The sequence below is a fragment of the Myotis davidii genome, unplaced genomic scaffold (genome assembly GCF_000327345.1).
Source record: "Myotis davidii unplaced genomic scaffold, ASM32734v1 scaffold993, whole genome shotgun sequence".
Lineage (NCBI taxonomy): Eukaryota > Metazoa > Chordata > Mammalia > Chiroptera > Vespertilionidae > Myotis > Myotis davidii.
In genome coordinates, this window is record NW_006285483.1 from 2,449,342 (window position 1) to 2,466,991 (window position 17,650).

The 17,650-nt window shown below is 40.0% G+C and overlaps 1 protein-coding gene across 1 annotated transcript; it reads left to right on the top strand.

Moving 5' to 3' along the window:
* The first annotated feature begins 3,023 nt into the window (after positions 1-3,023).
* Positions 3,024-14,931, top strand: VEZF1 (vascular endothelial zinc finger 1). Its single transcript, XM_006756228.2, has 6 exons — positions 3,024-3,029; positions 4,032-4,726; positions 5,487-5,550; positions 6,675-6,858; positions 8,111-8,254; positions 11,583-14,931. The coding sequence occupies exons 1-6, from the start codon at positions 3,024-3,026 to the stop codon at positions 12,008-12,010; spliced, it is 1,521 nt and encodes a 506-aa protein (XP_006756291.1). The 3' UTR covers positions 12,011-14,931.
* Positions 14,932-17,650: the final 2,719 nt, after the last annotated feature.

A 17,650-nucleotide genomic window follows, 5' to 3' on the forward strand; every position in this document is an offset into this window, starting at 1 on the left:
GGGTTCCCCCCCACTCCCCTTTCCCGCCGCCCCACCTCGTGTTTACCCGCTTGCGGGGTGCTGTGTGCATGCCTTCCCCAAACTTTTTCACTGGATTTACATGTTTTCTTTCCCAAGCCTCTGCCGAGTCTTGGCAGTTGACACCCGCTCCCTCTGTCCAGCTCAGCCGCCGTCCCGTTCAGCCCGGGGAATCCCCGGCCGGGCCGGGCCGGGCGGGGGCGGTGAGGGCCGGGACTCGGGAGGCCAGACCTCCTCCCGGAGCGCTTTTCTCTCTCGTTCCACCTCGGACGTTTCCCCCGACCAAGTGGGGGAGACAGAAAGCGGAGAGAGCAAACCAAGTCCGCGTACAAAGCCCCCGATGAGTCATTCTTTGGGGTGTTGGTCTTCACTTTTTGCAAGAAGCTTCACAGTGACGGCAGCCCGTACGTTGGCCAGCCTCTCGCCAGCCCGCTTTAGGTGGGGGACCCCGATTTGGAAGACGTGGGCTGGAACTTACGTTTTTCTTGCTTCGTTTCTATTTGCAAACGAAACACTTAGTGGGCAGTAGTGCTGAGCTCACCGAGAAACTTCGGCACCGGGGGAGGTTAGGAAGCTCGTCACTTTAAGTGCGTTCTTCCCGCCTCTCGGAGTTATTTTCCTACTTTGAATAACTTAATGAAATCCCAAACGCTCTTGAGACCTCTTGGAACTAACCAGGAACGGATGCAGAATTTTTAGAAACTTCTCCCAGCCACTGGACCCATCTCCGTAGAGCTAATGTAGGACATTGGAGAATGCAAACATTACCCATTGTGTAGTGCTGCTGGATTAATTTCAGACATGTAGTCTTTCAAATGTGAGTAGTTTGATTTTTAAGCAGTTGTTGAAATAAATTCAGGCTTCTTAAAATTGAAGATACTCAAAAAAGTGGGGGACTCACAGACTTCCCCACTTTCTTATTCTTATGTAGTATTGTTTTACCCGAGCTTGATAATTGTGTTAAACGAACTTAAAAATGCGTTGGAAAATAATTGACATATAGCTAGCTGCCATCCAGCTAGCTGTAAAGGTGGCAAATGCCTTCTGTAGGAAAAGCTTTCAAATGATCACTTTAAAATATGGGATTAATAGGCTATTGAAGTGATTTTAATGTGAGGAATGAATTAAATTTACCATATTAAACGTGCTGTCTATAAACTTAATGGAGATTGAAACATAACAGGAGTTCTTTATGTAAAGGAAAAACCCATACTAATTGTTGGAAAGCTAGTTGAAAAATTGTTTGAAATATTTTCATTATTCTTTTCCTGGATAAAGCAAATGCCAAGCATTTATTATTGATAAACTGTTTAATTCGATTTTATATTATTTAATTTTTTTCAGCTATTAAAATCATTTTTTCCACCTGATGGAGAAGTGTGAAAGCTCATATTTGATCCTGGGCTTGGCAATGTGTGCAGTGAAAATTGTTGGAAAACTTATAATTTAGAGCTGAGGACAGTTGGATGGGTAAAGAGAATATTTCAGTCTTTTCTATGGAAAGGTATGAATATTATGGAAAGGTATGAATAGACTTAGTTCCAGTTTTAAGTAATTTTCACTGGGAAAATGGAGACTTAAACTCTCTTGTTTTGTTTCCTGGAGCAGTCTATTGAATTTATAGTTTAAAACAATTGAATACATGCTTGCTTTCCAGATAACCTGGTGGAAAGTGAAAGCCATACTTATTAAAATGTTTGATGGATGATTCTTCTAACAGGACATTCAAGATATGACTCACTGATGCTAATTTGTTTCAGTACAAAATCTTTTACCCTCTGGCACTGGAGATTTCATGGTGCCATATCCTACCACCTAGGTGATGAAATAACATTTCTGTATTGTTTTTTTGCCAGTCCCAGAAAAAGGAAGGCTTGGGAGAGTTTAAAAAGCCTTTGATTTGATGATACTAGCAAAATAAAAGTCTACCCAGAAGTTATGCATATATTTTAAATCACTTAACTAAAGGCGGGGGGGGGGGGGGGGTGGTTATTTCATGTAGAAGTGTGGGGATCCTAGGAATCCTCAGAGAGATTTCCGTAGTGGTCGAGGCATTCTACAGCATTTCACCACGAAGCAGGGACCTGGTGTGACCCTCTTGTGAGAGTGAGCGTCAGCAATGCTGTAAAAATACTTTGTTGCCACAGACATCTGAGTTGGTAAAATGGCAGTAAGTGCTTTTAGTACTCTATCAAACTAATAGTTGTTTAGAATCGAAAAATGCCCTCTAAACACTGTAAGTCTGAACTTTGCCCAGAAGATTTGCATTCCCTATTATCTGATCTGTTGCCTTTGAAATTGTATATCTTGAGCTATCTTCAGCTATTAACCGTTTGTATACTGTATGGAAAGTTGGGTATCCTACAGCCAGGTTGGAAAAAGGGTAAGATTATTGTTCAGATTCTGTAGTTTCTACTAATGTCATCAGGGTAAACACTGACATTTACACGAGCTCCAAAAGTGGACTATAATTCAGTAAGATCACTAAGTCCAAAAAGATACTCATAAGTAAATACACAATTTCTATGAACAGTTCTAGGATTCAAAGGGAGATGCAAGCAAAATTATTAAATTGAAATTGGTACCTTTGGATACCATACCTCCCAGTGATTGGGGGGAGCTGGAGCTTAGCTGTTGTGCTGCCATCAAGTAAGTAAATACGGAGCAATGATGGATGTTCTTACCCATCGGGGAGGAGCTCTGTGAGAGTGTGTGTGTCTTTCTCTTTTTTCCCCCCCTCAATCAAGTTAACTGTTGGACTAGTGGTTATACAATGAGAAGGGTAAATAAGTGTCTGGAGTATCTAAGATGATGGGATGGGGTCCTCCTAGGACGTTATATGCTTAAAGTATTTGAGTGCATGTATCCGTTTAGGATTACAAAACTCCAGCATAGGGGTTTGGGCTCACTGTCAAGAGTTTCAAAAATAATGTTGGTAAAGTACAACATATTAGGAAGAACTATTTCAGGAATTTTTTTCCATCATTTCCTAAATGTTTATCAGGATGGAGGTATGGAGAATTTTGAAAGAATCAAAACCAAGAGAATAATTAGTCATAAATACCGAGAACCTGATCTATGATGAAATTTTGGTTTCAGTGCAGCTAAAGTAAATTTCCAGACAATGGCCAGCCCCCAGTTTTGGAGTGCAGAAGCACATTTTAACAGCGAATGTCTGATACTTGCACAAAACCTACAACTGTTGGAAGATGAAAATGAAAGGAATTTTAATTATTTACAGTTTGTTTTCTCTTAGTCTGTCTTTGAGAGCTTAGGGTTTGAAAAATGAGTATTGCTAAAGGATGCAGACTTCTATGAACTGAGAAATAACTGACAGGTGTTTTGCTGTGGGCTATCTTCACAGATGCCTTCCAGGTTGATTAATAGCAGGTTTTATTTCAACCAAATCTTTAGTAGAATTAGGTGAAAATTTAAAAAGTAAACTTAAATAGCATATGTATTCAGAGAGTTAGATTCCTTTTATCACCTAGCAACAGCCTCCTTCCTCAATCACTAAGACATAATGCCTTTCTTTTTCTAGGTAACAGACAAGTAGATGGGAGAGAGAGAGAGAGAGAGAAAGAGAGAGAGAGAGAGATTATGTACGTGTGTGTTTTGTGCATTACTACGGTAAGGTACTGTTAAATACGTCTGGAGTGTAATTCTTTTGAAAAGTTATTTAAACTTGGTTTCAGCACTGACAGACTAATGCAAACTAATTTCATCAGCTGGTGTGTCCCTTATGAACCAGGGTGGTGTGTAGTTTAGTCAGCTGTTTGAAAGCAAGATCACTGCCAGCAACTTAGTGGCCAAAGTTTTGGGTCTGCACAGTGATTTTCATGTTTTGTCTTGGGAGCTCATCCGAGTAACTAGGTGATTGCTGGATCTCTGCTGTAGAGAGTTGCTTACAGGCTCTTTGATTGTTTCTTCTGGTCTCTGTTGTTTGGAGCATGTTGAATTTTGAAGGTCATTATGAGAGGCTGAGTTTCTGAAGTGTAAATGTTTGGTTTTAGACCCATGAAGGCTCTCATCACCAACAGCAGGCAGCACAAAACAGCCTGCTGCCCCTCCTGAGCTCTGCTGTGGAGCCCCCTGATCAGAAACCATTACTTCCAATACCAATAACTCAGAAACCTCAGGCTGCACCAGAAACATTAAAGGATGCCATTGGAATTAAAAAAGAAAAACCCAAAACTTCATTTGTGTGCACTTACTGCAGTAAAGCTTTCAGGGACAGCTATCACCTGAGGCGCCACGAGTCCTGCCATACAGGGATCAAGTTGGTGTCCCGGGCAAAGAAAACCCCCACGACCGTGGTTCCTCTTATCTCCACCATCGCTGGGGACAGCAGCCGAACTTCGCTGGTCTCAACCATTGCAGGCATCTTGTCCACAGTCACTACATCTTCCTCGGGCACCAACCCCAGCAGCAGTGCCAGCACCACAGCTATGCCTGTGACCCAGTCTGTCAAGAAACCCAGTAAGCCTGTCAAGAAAAACCATGCCTGTGAGATGTGTGGGAAGGCCTTCCGCGATGTGTACCACCTCAATCGGCACAAGCTCTCCCACTCAGACGAAAAGCCCTTCGAGTGTCCTATTTGTAATCAGCGCTTCAAGAGGAAGGACCGGATGACTTACCATGTGAGGTCTCATGAAGGAGGCATCACCAAACCCTATACTTGCAGTGTTTGTGGGAAAGGCTTCTCGAGGTACTGCATTTTGCTTTGCTTTTTTCATTATGGTATTCAGTGAACTTCAGTTTCTGTGTGCTCTAGATGTTTATGTGAGCATAGATGTGGGTAGGCCTGTGCTATTAGAGGAGATTGGTGATAGATAAAGTGTGACACCTCCAGCTCAAATTTCATTTTGGTGTGGTTGACAAGTGGTGACATAGTGATTAACTTATTTCACTTAAGAAGTACCTTAATGGATGCAGGCCTTCATTTGGCACATTGATATTTCTTATCACTGAGCAACAACCAGATTCCAGTTCAGTTGGGTGACTAGCCATGAGGTTCACTCTCTGTGTAAATCAAAGAAACTTACTTTCTGGAAGTTGGGATGACCGTGGATACTCTCAATAAAACTTTTAGGAGAATGTTTTTCTATTTTTCTGTGCTTACTAACATTTCACTCATTTTCATTTTTAAAGGCTTTAAAAATGTAAAGTATACATAGTAGTAGCTGCTTCTGGCAAGTATTAGTACTAAAACTTTGGGTATTTTGTAATTGTAAAGAATCAAGATCTAATATGATTTGATGTTGACTAGGAGAGAAAACAGGTAAAACTTTTGTTTCTGGTAAGAGAGGTAAGGAGGCTTGCATCAGGGGGCAGGGGAGTTGTTCATTCTGCTAGCTTTCTTTAAAATGTCTCCCACCCAAATCTGCCAAGTATGTAAACATCACAGTAAGTAGCATTTTTCTATGTGTGTTCCATTATATCTTCTGTTGAAACTCTCTCTTTCACAGGCCTGACCATTTAAGCTGTCACGTAAAACATGTCCATTCAACAGAAAGACCCTTCAAATGCCAAGTAAGAGTTAAAATGACTTATCCTTAGTGTAGCACTTAATGCACATTATCCAGAAGGTCTGAGCCAGTTAAATCTCACTGTTCTTGAATAGTCTTAAAAATCACTGACTTGAGTAAATGTGATCCATTTGAATTCTAGTTTTATAAAATATAAATGACAGCTTCTATTTCTGTGGGGCAAGATCACTTGAAAATGTAAATGTGTTGTTTTTGTTAAGCTACATTTCCCTTTCCTTGGGCAACAGCATTTACTGTTACAAGAAAAAAATTATAGTCTTGCAGAGTTTGTGTATTGAAATGAATAAATGAATGAAGTGCTTTAAATTATTTTCTGGGTTGATGGTTGAGGTCGTTTTAACTGTAATAGAAGAAAATATGATTTTTCCTCCAAAAGTTATCACTTATTGGATTTGTGTCGGCTATTGCCAAATTGGAGCATTTTCTAGTTATTTGAAAATCTATTCATGTTAATGATTTTATTCAGCATGAATTGTGATAATGAAAAGACTAAGAATCTTGCTAAATTAAATTACTGTTTTAGGTATCAGTAATTCTAATATGTTGCTGGAAGTTTTTTTGTGTGTGTTCCTTTCCATTAAATTTGTTAATGACTGGTTTTATTAAGTAAATTATTTGAATTCTAAGAAATGTCCAATTGGAGAAAGGAAGCTAGTAATCATTTTGAGTGAGTGTCTTCTGTGTGCACGACCTTGGGTCAGGCTCTTAGTCCACCAGTAATTTTGTGAGGTAGGTATTATCATTTTACAGATAAAGAAATTCAGATAGTTTCACTAACGTGCTCAATGTTACACTGTTTAATGAATTGGGGAGCTGGATTTAAATCCAGGTTTAACTGATCCTCATGCTCACACCTTCTCACTACTCTATGTTGATATTTTTTCTTTTTTTGTTGTTGTTGTTGATATTTTTTCTTCCCTTAAAATGTAAGGGTCTAAAATTCATCAAGTGTTTAATTATGATTACGAGTCTGAGTAACACATACAATTAAAATTCAACTAACTCATTTTGCCGATATGGGTAGGGTAATGCTTAGAATATAACGTACTTTTAAATGAGTAGAACAGGATAGTCTATATTTAAAAAAAGTTTTCCTCCCTCATGCAGACGTGCACAGCTGCCTTTGCCACCAAAGACAGACTGCGGACACACATGGTGCGCCACGAAGGCAAGGTATCCTGTAACATCTGTGGGAAGCTCCTGAGCGCAGCATACATCACCAGCCACTTAAAGACGCACGGGCAGAGCCAAAGTATCAACTGTAATACATGTAAACAAGGCATCACTAAAAGTAGGTGATGCTTCAAATTGTATTTCTTTTCAATTGATGAAATCTAGATTTTTTATAATGTATCAAAGGTATTTTTGTTGTACTCTCAAGACTGTGTTGTTCACCTTGCATGTTTCCTCCTGTTATTAAAGTGTGCAAACACACAATAATGAAGAGTGTATATTAGTATTGGAAATATACATCATATGCATGTATACAAGCAGCACTGATTTTGCTTTCAATCCTGTGCTTATCTAATAACACCCATGTTAGGAGACCATAATTTCCCTCAGCTATTTTTCAATGTGTCCCTTCTTCTTTGGGGTTTGAATAAAAAGCTCTAGTATTTAGAATTGTGGCAGCAAAAGCCACAGTAGGAAGTTGCATCATATCGAGGCAATTTTAATTGTTTTTATTTACCATTAGGAAGATTCCCAAGCATCAGTGGCTCCTAACTCCTGATTGTATTAATAACATGGTCCTTAATAACCTTAAAGATGAAAACATTGTTAATTAGTTTGCTTTTCAAACCCAAATCTGTAGAGAAATGGGATAGCAAATCCATTTTAAGGTTTAAGTGCTTTGCTTACCTTAAATTCAGAATTGAAGATAGAATATTCCAGAGACTTGTGGATAAAATCCAATATTTTCATTTACCCAGGCTTTTTCTTTAAGATCTCCTGAACTCTCAGAAAAAATTATTTGCCTAATTCTATTCTGTTATATATTCTACTACTTTATGTATTCTGTTATATATGTACTCTGTGCAGCAGAAAACATCAATTCTCAAAATAGGTGGACAAAAGTGAATAGGAAAGAACACTTAATGTGTTTTATTATCCATTTTTGCTTCTTTGTAAGTACATTTGCTTATTTGTAAGTACATGTAAGTAGCATGTCATTCTTTGTTAACTTTATAAAAATTTACTTTTAGTGTACATCACTGTGGTCAAGTAACCAAGTATTTTAGGTATTTTGATGAGTATTAGTTAGTCCATGCTAATATTACCCAAGTTCCATTCTAAAACTTGCTTTTTAATATAGCAAAACATCCTTTTCTCTTTTATATTGGTTTTCTCTAGCGCTCCAGTGTTTTTATTCATTGTCTATTTTGACCAATATAGTCATAAGTAGCAAAAAAGATGCACTGTAGTAAAAACTGTCAAGTCAAATGACAAACATCAGAGAGTCAAAGTATCTAAGTTTTAGATTTTGAAAAAAATAACCAGTTTTTCAAGGTAAATGTAGTGTTTCTGGTTTGTCTTTGGCGTAGCATGCATGAATGAAGAGACCAGCAACCAGAAGCAGCAGCAACAGCAACAACAGCAGCAACAGCAACAACATGTGACAAGCTGGCCGGGGAAACAGGTGGAGACACTGAGACTGTGGGAAGAAGCTGTCAAAGCAAGAAAGAAAGGTAAGAAAGGTGAGGCGTCTAGTGCTAAAGTGTGGCTAGAGAAGTATTTTCATCCAGTCTGCCCAGTGATCAAAGTAAAGAAGCCATAGCTTAGGGAGTCCAGCTTTATGGAAATATTATATGCTGGAAAGATAAGTTATTGGCAACAAAGCTTTCAAGCTTCCAGATAAGTTTTTTACTAGGAAATAAAAATTCCCACTATTTCTTAAGTTCTTTTTGTTTACTTTTTGTTATAAATCTAGAATCAAATTTGGTCCTTTGCTGTGTATGCTCAGAGTCTATTTAAAATATATATATATATACACACACACACACACACACACACACACACACATACATATATATATGTATATTTTTATTGATTTCAGAGAGGGAGAGAAGTAGAAACATCAATGGTGAAAGAGAATCATTGATTGACTACCTCCTGCATGCCCCCTACTGGGGGATTGGGCCTGCATGTGCCCTGACTGGGAATTGAACCAAGACCTTCTGGTTTATAGGTCGACGCTGAACCACTGAGCCACACTGGCTGGGCTGGTCACAGTCCATTTTTATGTCAACCTCCATGCATTAGGGAGCTCCCTTTTTTTCTAAAATATTCCCACTTATATAGGTAGATGAAATATCCTTATGTGAATATACATTCATTTTCTTAACAGCAACGCTATTTTCTGCAGTTTAGTGTTTTTTTCTGTATTGTTTTATTTATTATATGTTTCAGACTCTATAATGCTGATGTCTTTTCTCTTGGTCTCACCCTTAGTGTCATTCAGTCTGTTGGGGCTGGCATTGGCTTCACATGTATGTACTTCAGTTGTTAGAGACATTGCTGTAATTGAGAATGGTCTGCTTTTCTCTTAGATATGTCTAAGAATCATTTGAAATATCCATTTTTAATACAGCTTTTTAATGTACCAATTGTAGGTTTGACTTCTGGACTATTGTGCAGCCATTTCAAGTAAATCATTTTGTCAGCGTACCATCAGCCACAGGACAGATTCCTAAATTCCCACCCTTACCATGTCTTACCGTTTTATTTTAAATTCATGAGGAATCCTCTGCATGTGGGCTCTCCTGTAATTCCTTTGCTGTGTAGTTTCTTCCATCCTTTGCTTTCATGTGGTGTGGCTGTTCCCTTCCTCAGATCCCCTCTAAACACTCTGTACTTGGATAAAGATAAAAGGAATAGCATCGTTTTCATACATCCACTGGCATTGGAGGAAAAGAATGCAGCAGTCCAGATAGGCTTTCCACCCTTCCTCAGGTGCTGCTTGTTCCTGTCTCCCAATTGAAGATTTGTCATTACTTTGATAAAATGTTTTGTGGGGGGAGTTTGGGGGGAGAAGGGACAGAAAATGTATATGTGTGTATATGCTATGATAATAGCATAGTAAGTTGAAAGCATATTATGAAGAATGTTTTACTTAGAGAAGGAGTGAAAGTGTTTTAAGTCATGGAAAAGGACACTATTAGATAAAAAGAAAGCATGGGGAGGAGGTGGGGAGATGTCAAATGGGAGAGTAAAAACTCCTTTGGTGAAAACAGGAGAATATCCTTAGCAATGGTACCATCACCTCAAAAGTGAGTTGGTTTTCTCTTTCATTCTCTTTCTTTCTTTCTGCACTCTTCTATTTGGTATTGTATTTCAATTTGCTTGCACAATAAGACTCAATTGTTTAGCTCATCTTCTGACCTCCATGAACAGAATGTGATTGTATTCTCATTGTATCATGAATCTCTCTGGAAATGACCACTAATGTTAGAAACTTCTGTATTCACGTTAGTAAAGTCACATTTTGGGGGAGAGACTCCTGACGTGAAAACTTAAACTTGAATCAGCATATCCTTTTTAAATATTGGGCTTAAATAATGTTCCCAAATTTGGAAGACAGGTCATCATCTTTGCAGATTTCCCAGGTTCCATCTAAATCTCACTATTAGATTTCCTGGAAAATCATTTTTTAAAAAGCTCCCTAAATGATTGTGAACATGGTCCAGATTTGGGAATTCCTGATAACGGTGGACGGAAGTATGCCCAAGTTACAGCATACTGATTGAGGAAGGGCTGTTCATTGACTCGGGTGTCTACCTGAGGTTATTTGGCCCACTTGAGAAGTGTGTGCAGACCTCCATCTTTAGTTTCAAATACATTTTTTTTTTTTTTTCATTTTGACAACCAAATCACTATCTTACTACTCTTTTGTGACACACTAGCAAGTGGTACTGAATTTTGTTGAGCAGTGGGGGTGTCGTCTTTAAAGGAAGTTTTCTTTAAGGTTTTGCTGGATAACAAGGACCAGGTCCCCCTAACTCACTGCAGGGTCTTCTTGCCTGGTTAAGTCCTCGCTGGTATGGTTGGTGATGTGTATAATATGTGTAGGTAAATGACTCAAGGCATAAAGTAGATGATTATGTCATTGAACTGAAATGATTTTTCTAAGACTGTTTATCAATCTCTACTTCTGGACTTTTAAAACCTTAATAGCCGAAACCGGTTTGGCTCAGTGGATAGAGCGTCGGCCTGCGGACTGAAAGGTCCCCGGGTCGATTCCGGTCAAGGGCATGTACCTGGGTTGCGGGCACATCTCCAGTGGGAGATGTGCAGGAGGCAGCTGATCGATGTTTCTCTCTCATCGATGTTTCTAACTCTCTATCTCTCTCCTGTCCTCTCTGTAAAAAATCAATAAAATATATTTTAAAAAAATAAATAAATAAATAAAACCTTAACAGAATGTGGCTTCACCTCTGAGAGTAAATATAGCATTGAGGACACACATTTCCCTCTGCTAGGTACAATGTGCCTTATGAGAAGATTTTTCTGATTAACTGTTACTGTGTAACCACTGGCCCAGCGCTGTATAAACAGCTCTTGTTGCCTGGCCTGCTGGTGGTTGGCTTTTCCCAAGAAAGTCTTTAGAACTCAGAGGAAGGGCATGAAGTGATAATGAGAATACTTTAGCCATTCTTGATCTCTCTGCCCCACTTCCCCCCAGTGCCTTACAGAAATTAACTCATCTTCCCAGTATTACTGTGAGGTAGGTAAGTAAATCTAAACTTTAAATCAAAACTGCTAGGGTTAAACAAGTTGCCTAAGTTGGTTCTTGAGGGAGGTATAGCAATCAGAAAAGAGATTTGCACACACTGGGATTCCTGGTCCCCAGTCTGGTTCTCAGAAGGATCCTTCCTTCCTGTTCACTACTTGATAGAAATCTAATTTAATTTATTAAATGTTTGTTCTTTTTAATTAAAAGAAGTTGATTCAAACGCTGTTAGTGAATTTTGTTCCCTGTTTTGAGAATCTAAAGGCCCTTTTGTCTTCTTATTTTAGAAGCTGCTAACCTGTGCCAAACCTCTACGGCTGCTACGACACCTGTGACTCTCACTACTCCATTCAATATAACGTCCTCTGTGTCGTCTGGGACTATGTCAAACCCAGTCACAGTGGCAGCTGCAATGAGCATGCGAAGTCCAGTAAATGTTTCAAGTGCAGTTAACATAACCAGCCCAATGAACATAGGGCACCCTGTAACCATAACCAGTCCATTATCCATGACCTCGCCTTTAACACTCACCACCCCAGTCAACCTTCCCACTCCTGTCACTGCTCCGGTGAATATAGCACACCCTGTCACAATCACATCTCCAATGAACCTGCCCACGCCGATGACGTTAGCCGCCCCTCTCAATATAGCAATGAGGCCTGTGGAGAGCATGCCTTTCTTACCCCAGGCTTTGCCTACGTCACCACCTTGGTAAACAGTATTATAAAATCAAAATATGGTTTAAAGTAAATATTTACCAGCAACTTTTAGTAAAGTAAAAAGTAAACCATGAAATTGGGAGATTTTATTACATTAGTTAGTAATAGTGTAGTAGCATTTTTCTCCAATTTGGCTGGGATTGTTCAAAGTAGGGTGTATGTATAACTTATCACTGGACCACTTTAGTTTAATCAGAAATTCCTTTTAGCTGACAGCATTGCTTAAACAGGATAGTAGTTGACAAGATGAAATGGCAGAATTAAAACCAATCATAAAAAAGCAAAACTCATTTCAAAATTTAAAAACAGCATTAGTTTCTAATCCCAATAAATCATTTTATTCTAAACACTAGCAGAATTCTTCTCTCACTATAACGTGGATAGCTTATTTTAACCTGAAGTTCTAAATCCACGGATTGAGAGCTAGTGTAGAATTGTCTGTGTTTATTGTTTTTATGAGTAAAACATGCATTGTCATAATAAAATGCATTTCAGAGAATATGCATTTTACCTTTGGGAATATGTTAATTTCAGGCAGCATTCCCTATGGGAAAGGTGATACCAGCTCTGATATGCAAAGCATATGATAATTTATCATTCTAACTTCAACATATAATAGGGATTGTGACCTGATATTTGGAGATGTAAATATTGCTAAGCATATTAATCCTGATGGAATATAGCACTGTAGTTGACTTTTTTAAAAAATTTAAAAAAAACACACACAAAAAAAATACCAAAATATACAAATTGTGTTTTGGTAAGAAAAGACCGCAACCGACAGAGGAGAAATCAAGCGTGCGGACAGGCAGACTCCTAACAAATGGAGGCCAATGGGACTCCTATTCAGGAGCCAAGGAATACTTTGGGACATTTAAAATTATTGCTTTAAATTGGAAGACGCTGGAGGCACTGGGATGTGATATGCCCCTCTCTCCCAATCAGAGCCTGTTGATGTTACAACAGGGAAAGATATGTTAGTTGCTCACTAGAGTTTATGTCTTATATTAAATTGTATACAGTTTTTATTCTAACCACTAACTAGGTAGTATGCCCCTTCAGAACAAGCAGAGTGTGTTTTTTTTCATTTCTCCTTTCATTTCTTAATCAAGTTATTGTGCAGATTTATTCAACTTTGTAAATATGGACATCACTTTTTTTTTTTTCCTTTGAGAAAACACTTGTATCAGCTTTGTGGTGTTTTCAGGGAGACAGCTAGCTGTCTGCATTCCCTGTAGAAACCAGCGATGATTGTGCACATTAAGACATGTGCTTTTTATTAGCAGAATATTTTATCTCTGTACATAAAGTAGAAACCAAAAGCTAGGGAAACAGATACACCATCATGCCACACGTTAATGTTTTTAAAGCATTGTGTTTTAAAAATAGTTACTAAAACCAAGACGCTGTGATTTTTAAGTTGCAATATGTTTTGGGTTTTGTTTGTTTTTTTCCTTAATCTTGCAGTTAAGAGAAATGGATATTAGTGTGGTAATCTTGCAGAATGTTTTCAGGACTATCAAACTGGATGACTTCTGTTTATACCCCGCTGTGTCAGTTCAAGCATCAAAATAACTTGTATTTAAGGCCGACTTCCTACATCAGGGATAGGTATCTGTGTGTCATTATACAAACAGTTCGAGGGGGTTGAACTACATAGTAAAAAAGTAAAATAAATAGTACTTAGTGTAAAATAATTTTATAAATGATCTTTTGTACTTTAGGACATTAAATTGTACAACTTTTGTATATATAAAAGCTTAGGAACTTTCTGTTTAGCAGGAAGGCAACACATTCCTACACTTTTAATGTATATGTTTGTTATAATGTCCATGTAAACATGCCCTATGTTTGTGCCTTTTAATTAGTTTGTCTCAATAAACAAAATGTAGAGAAAAATATGTAGCTATGACTTTGTTATAACTGTTCCTATCCACAGTACAAAAATGGTTTGTTTTTAATATGTAGAGCATTATGTGTGGACTACTGGAAGGACTCGTAGGGAAGGTCCAGGCATGGCCCTGCTGAGGCTTGGACTGGGCAGGTGGTGGCCACATTTGGAGGAAGCCCACATTTCCTGGCATGCAGCCCCAGGACCAGGTTCTGGGTCTGCCTGCTGGGACCTGTCAGCTGGTAATCACGATCCTCCATGATTCAAACAGCCCAGGCTTCCTCCACAGTGGCCCGAGGAGCAGTACTCAGTGGGGGCAGGTGTGGACCCTCCCCCCAGGCTAGAGTGTGGTTGTCAGAACCCTGAAAGTATTAGTTCTTTTTAAAAAATTTAAAAAAGATATATACTAGAAATGATTGTTTTATCAATTAATTGTATAATAAACAGGAATGAGACTTCATTGTATGACTTCAGTTAAAATGCTGTTTTGTATGCATTCTTTATTCACTTAAGCTTGTCCGCAATAATGAAACCACGTTGTGTCTTCTTTTGGGAGGGAGAGAGTTGGCAGGATGGGGTTGGTGTGGGCCACTGAAAGGGGGACCTAGTAGGTTGTATGGTGAAATTCTCCTGTGTCTTGGAACTGGAATTGAGTTTTGATGCTGATGAACTGATTTAACCAAGTGTTGAAGGCACAACGGCCACCGCTCTACGAAAAAGCAGAGATTTTGTTTTTTCCTTCTGGTTGTAACCTGGTTGAGAGCTTCCCCTTTATCAGATTAGCAGCTAAACAGTTGTATTAGATAATCCTCAAATCTGACAGCCTGTTAATGCTCTAGGGCTAGCTGCTTGGCCTGCATTTGCCTTTTATTGTGTATTCATTTCCCTCCTAAGGTGTGCTCCTAAATGAAGGTTTCTTTGTAAGCAGATGATGATTTTTCCTGTCAATACCAGCACTGTATTACTAACATGCAAAATACTGCAGATTTATTTTGACAAATTAAAGTTAACCGGTCACAAATGTTATGATGGATTGCTTAATACCTTAGAAGCTTCACCAGTTCACTATGATGATAGAGGAAATTTTCAAGCACTGCTTCTCCAGGTGTACACATGACAGTTGGTCTAGGGGAGGGACTGTCAGACTGGTTGGTATTGAGATACCATGGGAGGGTGGAAATGCACCAGGCTGACTGCAGGAGAGGTAGCCCTGCCAATCAGCTTGAGTAAAATCCCAGGAAGCCAGGCCTTGAGGCGTCCCCTGTCCTACCCAAAAAAAAAAGATGGGCTTAAAACATTTATCATGTTCCAGAACCCAGTTTCTTAAAGGGGCTTTAGGCTGGGTCCTTAATCCACTTGTGTTTAACTAGATCCATCATTTGTTTACTGAGTACCAATAATATGTCAGGAACTAGTAAGTACTAAAGGGCATGTAAAGGTGATGAAGACAGGGAGGCTGTTGAGAGAGATGACAAGTACCCAAGTGAGAGTCTCACCAGACAGCAAATCAAGATGGATTGATCTGACACGCGTCACTTAACGAACAAGTTGTGGATACCTACATCTGTTCTATACAGAATTGAAGCTTCCCAAACTTCCTCTGATAATTGCTTTAGTCTCTTTGTTGAGTCAGTGAAAACAGCTGGGGAAAGTGTCCCTGGTGTTGTTTTTGTCTGGGAACAGGAAGTGTTATTTCACCGAGTTGCTAGTTAATCTTTCCAGTCCTGGCTGTCCAGGTGTCCCTGCTCTTCTCAAGGGGCCCTGTAGTTTGGTCCTCTCTGGAGAGACCTGGGTTTGGGAAGTAGATGGGATAGTGAAAGTTTTTTCTGTAGTCCTCAAGGTTTGTTGGACTAAAAGGCAGTCCAATGTGTTCATGGGATGATAATCACTTCCCCCTCCCAGCCCTAATAAATCTGGCCCTCAGTCCTGCCCTCTTTCCATTTCCTTCTTAAAGAGTGTTGTAGCCTGAAAGAATACCATTTGACCCCATTTGGGCCTATAAGTCCCCGCAGCTGGTCTGACCCTGGCAGATTACTGGCTGATCTTCCCCTGTTCTATCAAAGTAGCAGGCAGGCAGTTTCAGGGCTGAACACTCACTAAGGTCTGGACTCCAGTTTTTCTTGACTGCCCACTTTTTGGCAATCTAAGGCCCATTTAAGTTCCCAAGAAAGGAATGGAGGGAGGGTCAAGGGCTTTGCTTCGGACTGTGTAATCCAGCCCTCTCCTTGGATCAGCCCATCAGGGGTGGGCTAGTTAGCTTTCCTCTTCCTGAGACAGGCACTTGACCCAGATCTTGGCCCTGGACCATGAGGGTCAAGTATACTTCACATTACAAAAACTGCCCTATCATGGTAAGGAGACAGATTTTCACTTCAGATTCTGTATCACCACTGACTTGCATCATAATTTCAGAAATTTCTTCATCTCACTTCCAACACCTCAATATCTCTTTGAAGAGTGCATAAAATAAGAACTTAAAATTGCTATCCTTATAGAAGTAAATTCTGATGTATGTAGCTGCCAACTATGCAGGAAGAATTCTCTGGGGTATTTAGGTAATTTCACATTGTTTATGGAGTTTTCTCAAAGTGAAGTCACATGCATTTGGCTGCCTCAGCTGTTACCTGAATGCCACTTTTCCCTAAAGACACCTATAAAGAGCCTGGAACAAGAACTGCTAGGCTAAAGATGGGTATTTGAGGACTATATTCCGTTCTACAGGTGAGCTATTCCTTTTTCGTGGCAGCTGAAAAGGGTGAGGAGACCAAGAGAATGGTCCAGCAGCTCTGTCTGGCAGTGAGTGCTCAGGTCCAATGCTGGGAGCAGATGTGTCAATTCAAGGGGCTGCTCGTAGAGAGGGGAGGCAGCCTTGGAGACTGGGATGGGAAGCTAATTCATTTGTCAGTCTTAGGGGGACTAGGAACCACCAAAGCCACAAACTACAGCGTCAGCCGAAATCCACTCAGCGATCTGGCTTGAAGAAGCTTGGGTCCCCAAGGTCCCTCCCTGCTCATGAGCCAAGAAATTCCTAGCTTTGAAAATGGTGGGTAAAGAGCCAGAGAGAAATCACCTGTGTTCATAGGGGTAAGGGGAGCAGGGAAGGAGGGAAGTTGGGAAGAGGCCCAGGAAAGGAAGAGATTTTGGAGAAAATGTCCTTGTATTTCCTGTGGTGTAACCCCCATGCTGACGCCCTTCCCTCCTCTCGGTGCATCCGCCCTGGGCTGGACACGATTACTCAGAGGACTCCAGGCTGCTAGTCCGAGCCAGCTGTAATAACTTCAGCTTCAGTCAATGGGCAGGAGAAAAGATGTGCTCTTCTTAGACAGAAGAAGGACACTACCAGTAGCTGAAGAAACAGGTAAGATTCAGGTGATTAGTAGGGAATCGCTGCTTTGGTGGGGACCCATGAACCTCTTCCAGCTAAAGAGGTAGGGGCTCCCCTTCCTGGAATCTCAGAACTTCATCCCAAGAGAGTGGGCCTTGGTTCCCTGGTGGCCTGTTTAACCAAGGGAAGTTCTGCAACTTTGTCAACCCCAGACGCTCTGTGGCTGTCGGGGATCTCTGAGGGAGAAGAAAGGGACAGGTTGGGGAAAGAGAGAGAAAGGAGACACAGGGTCTTTGTATATGCTGTTCCCTAAGCCTAGAATGACCTCCAACACATTTTCCCCATAGTGAACCCCTAGATGTCCTACAAAGTCCAATTTCAATATTGATCCCCCTGAGACTTTCCCCATAACTTTAGGCA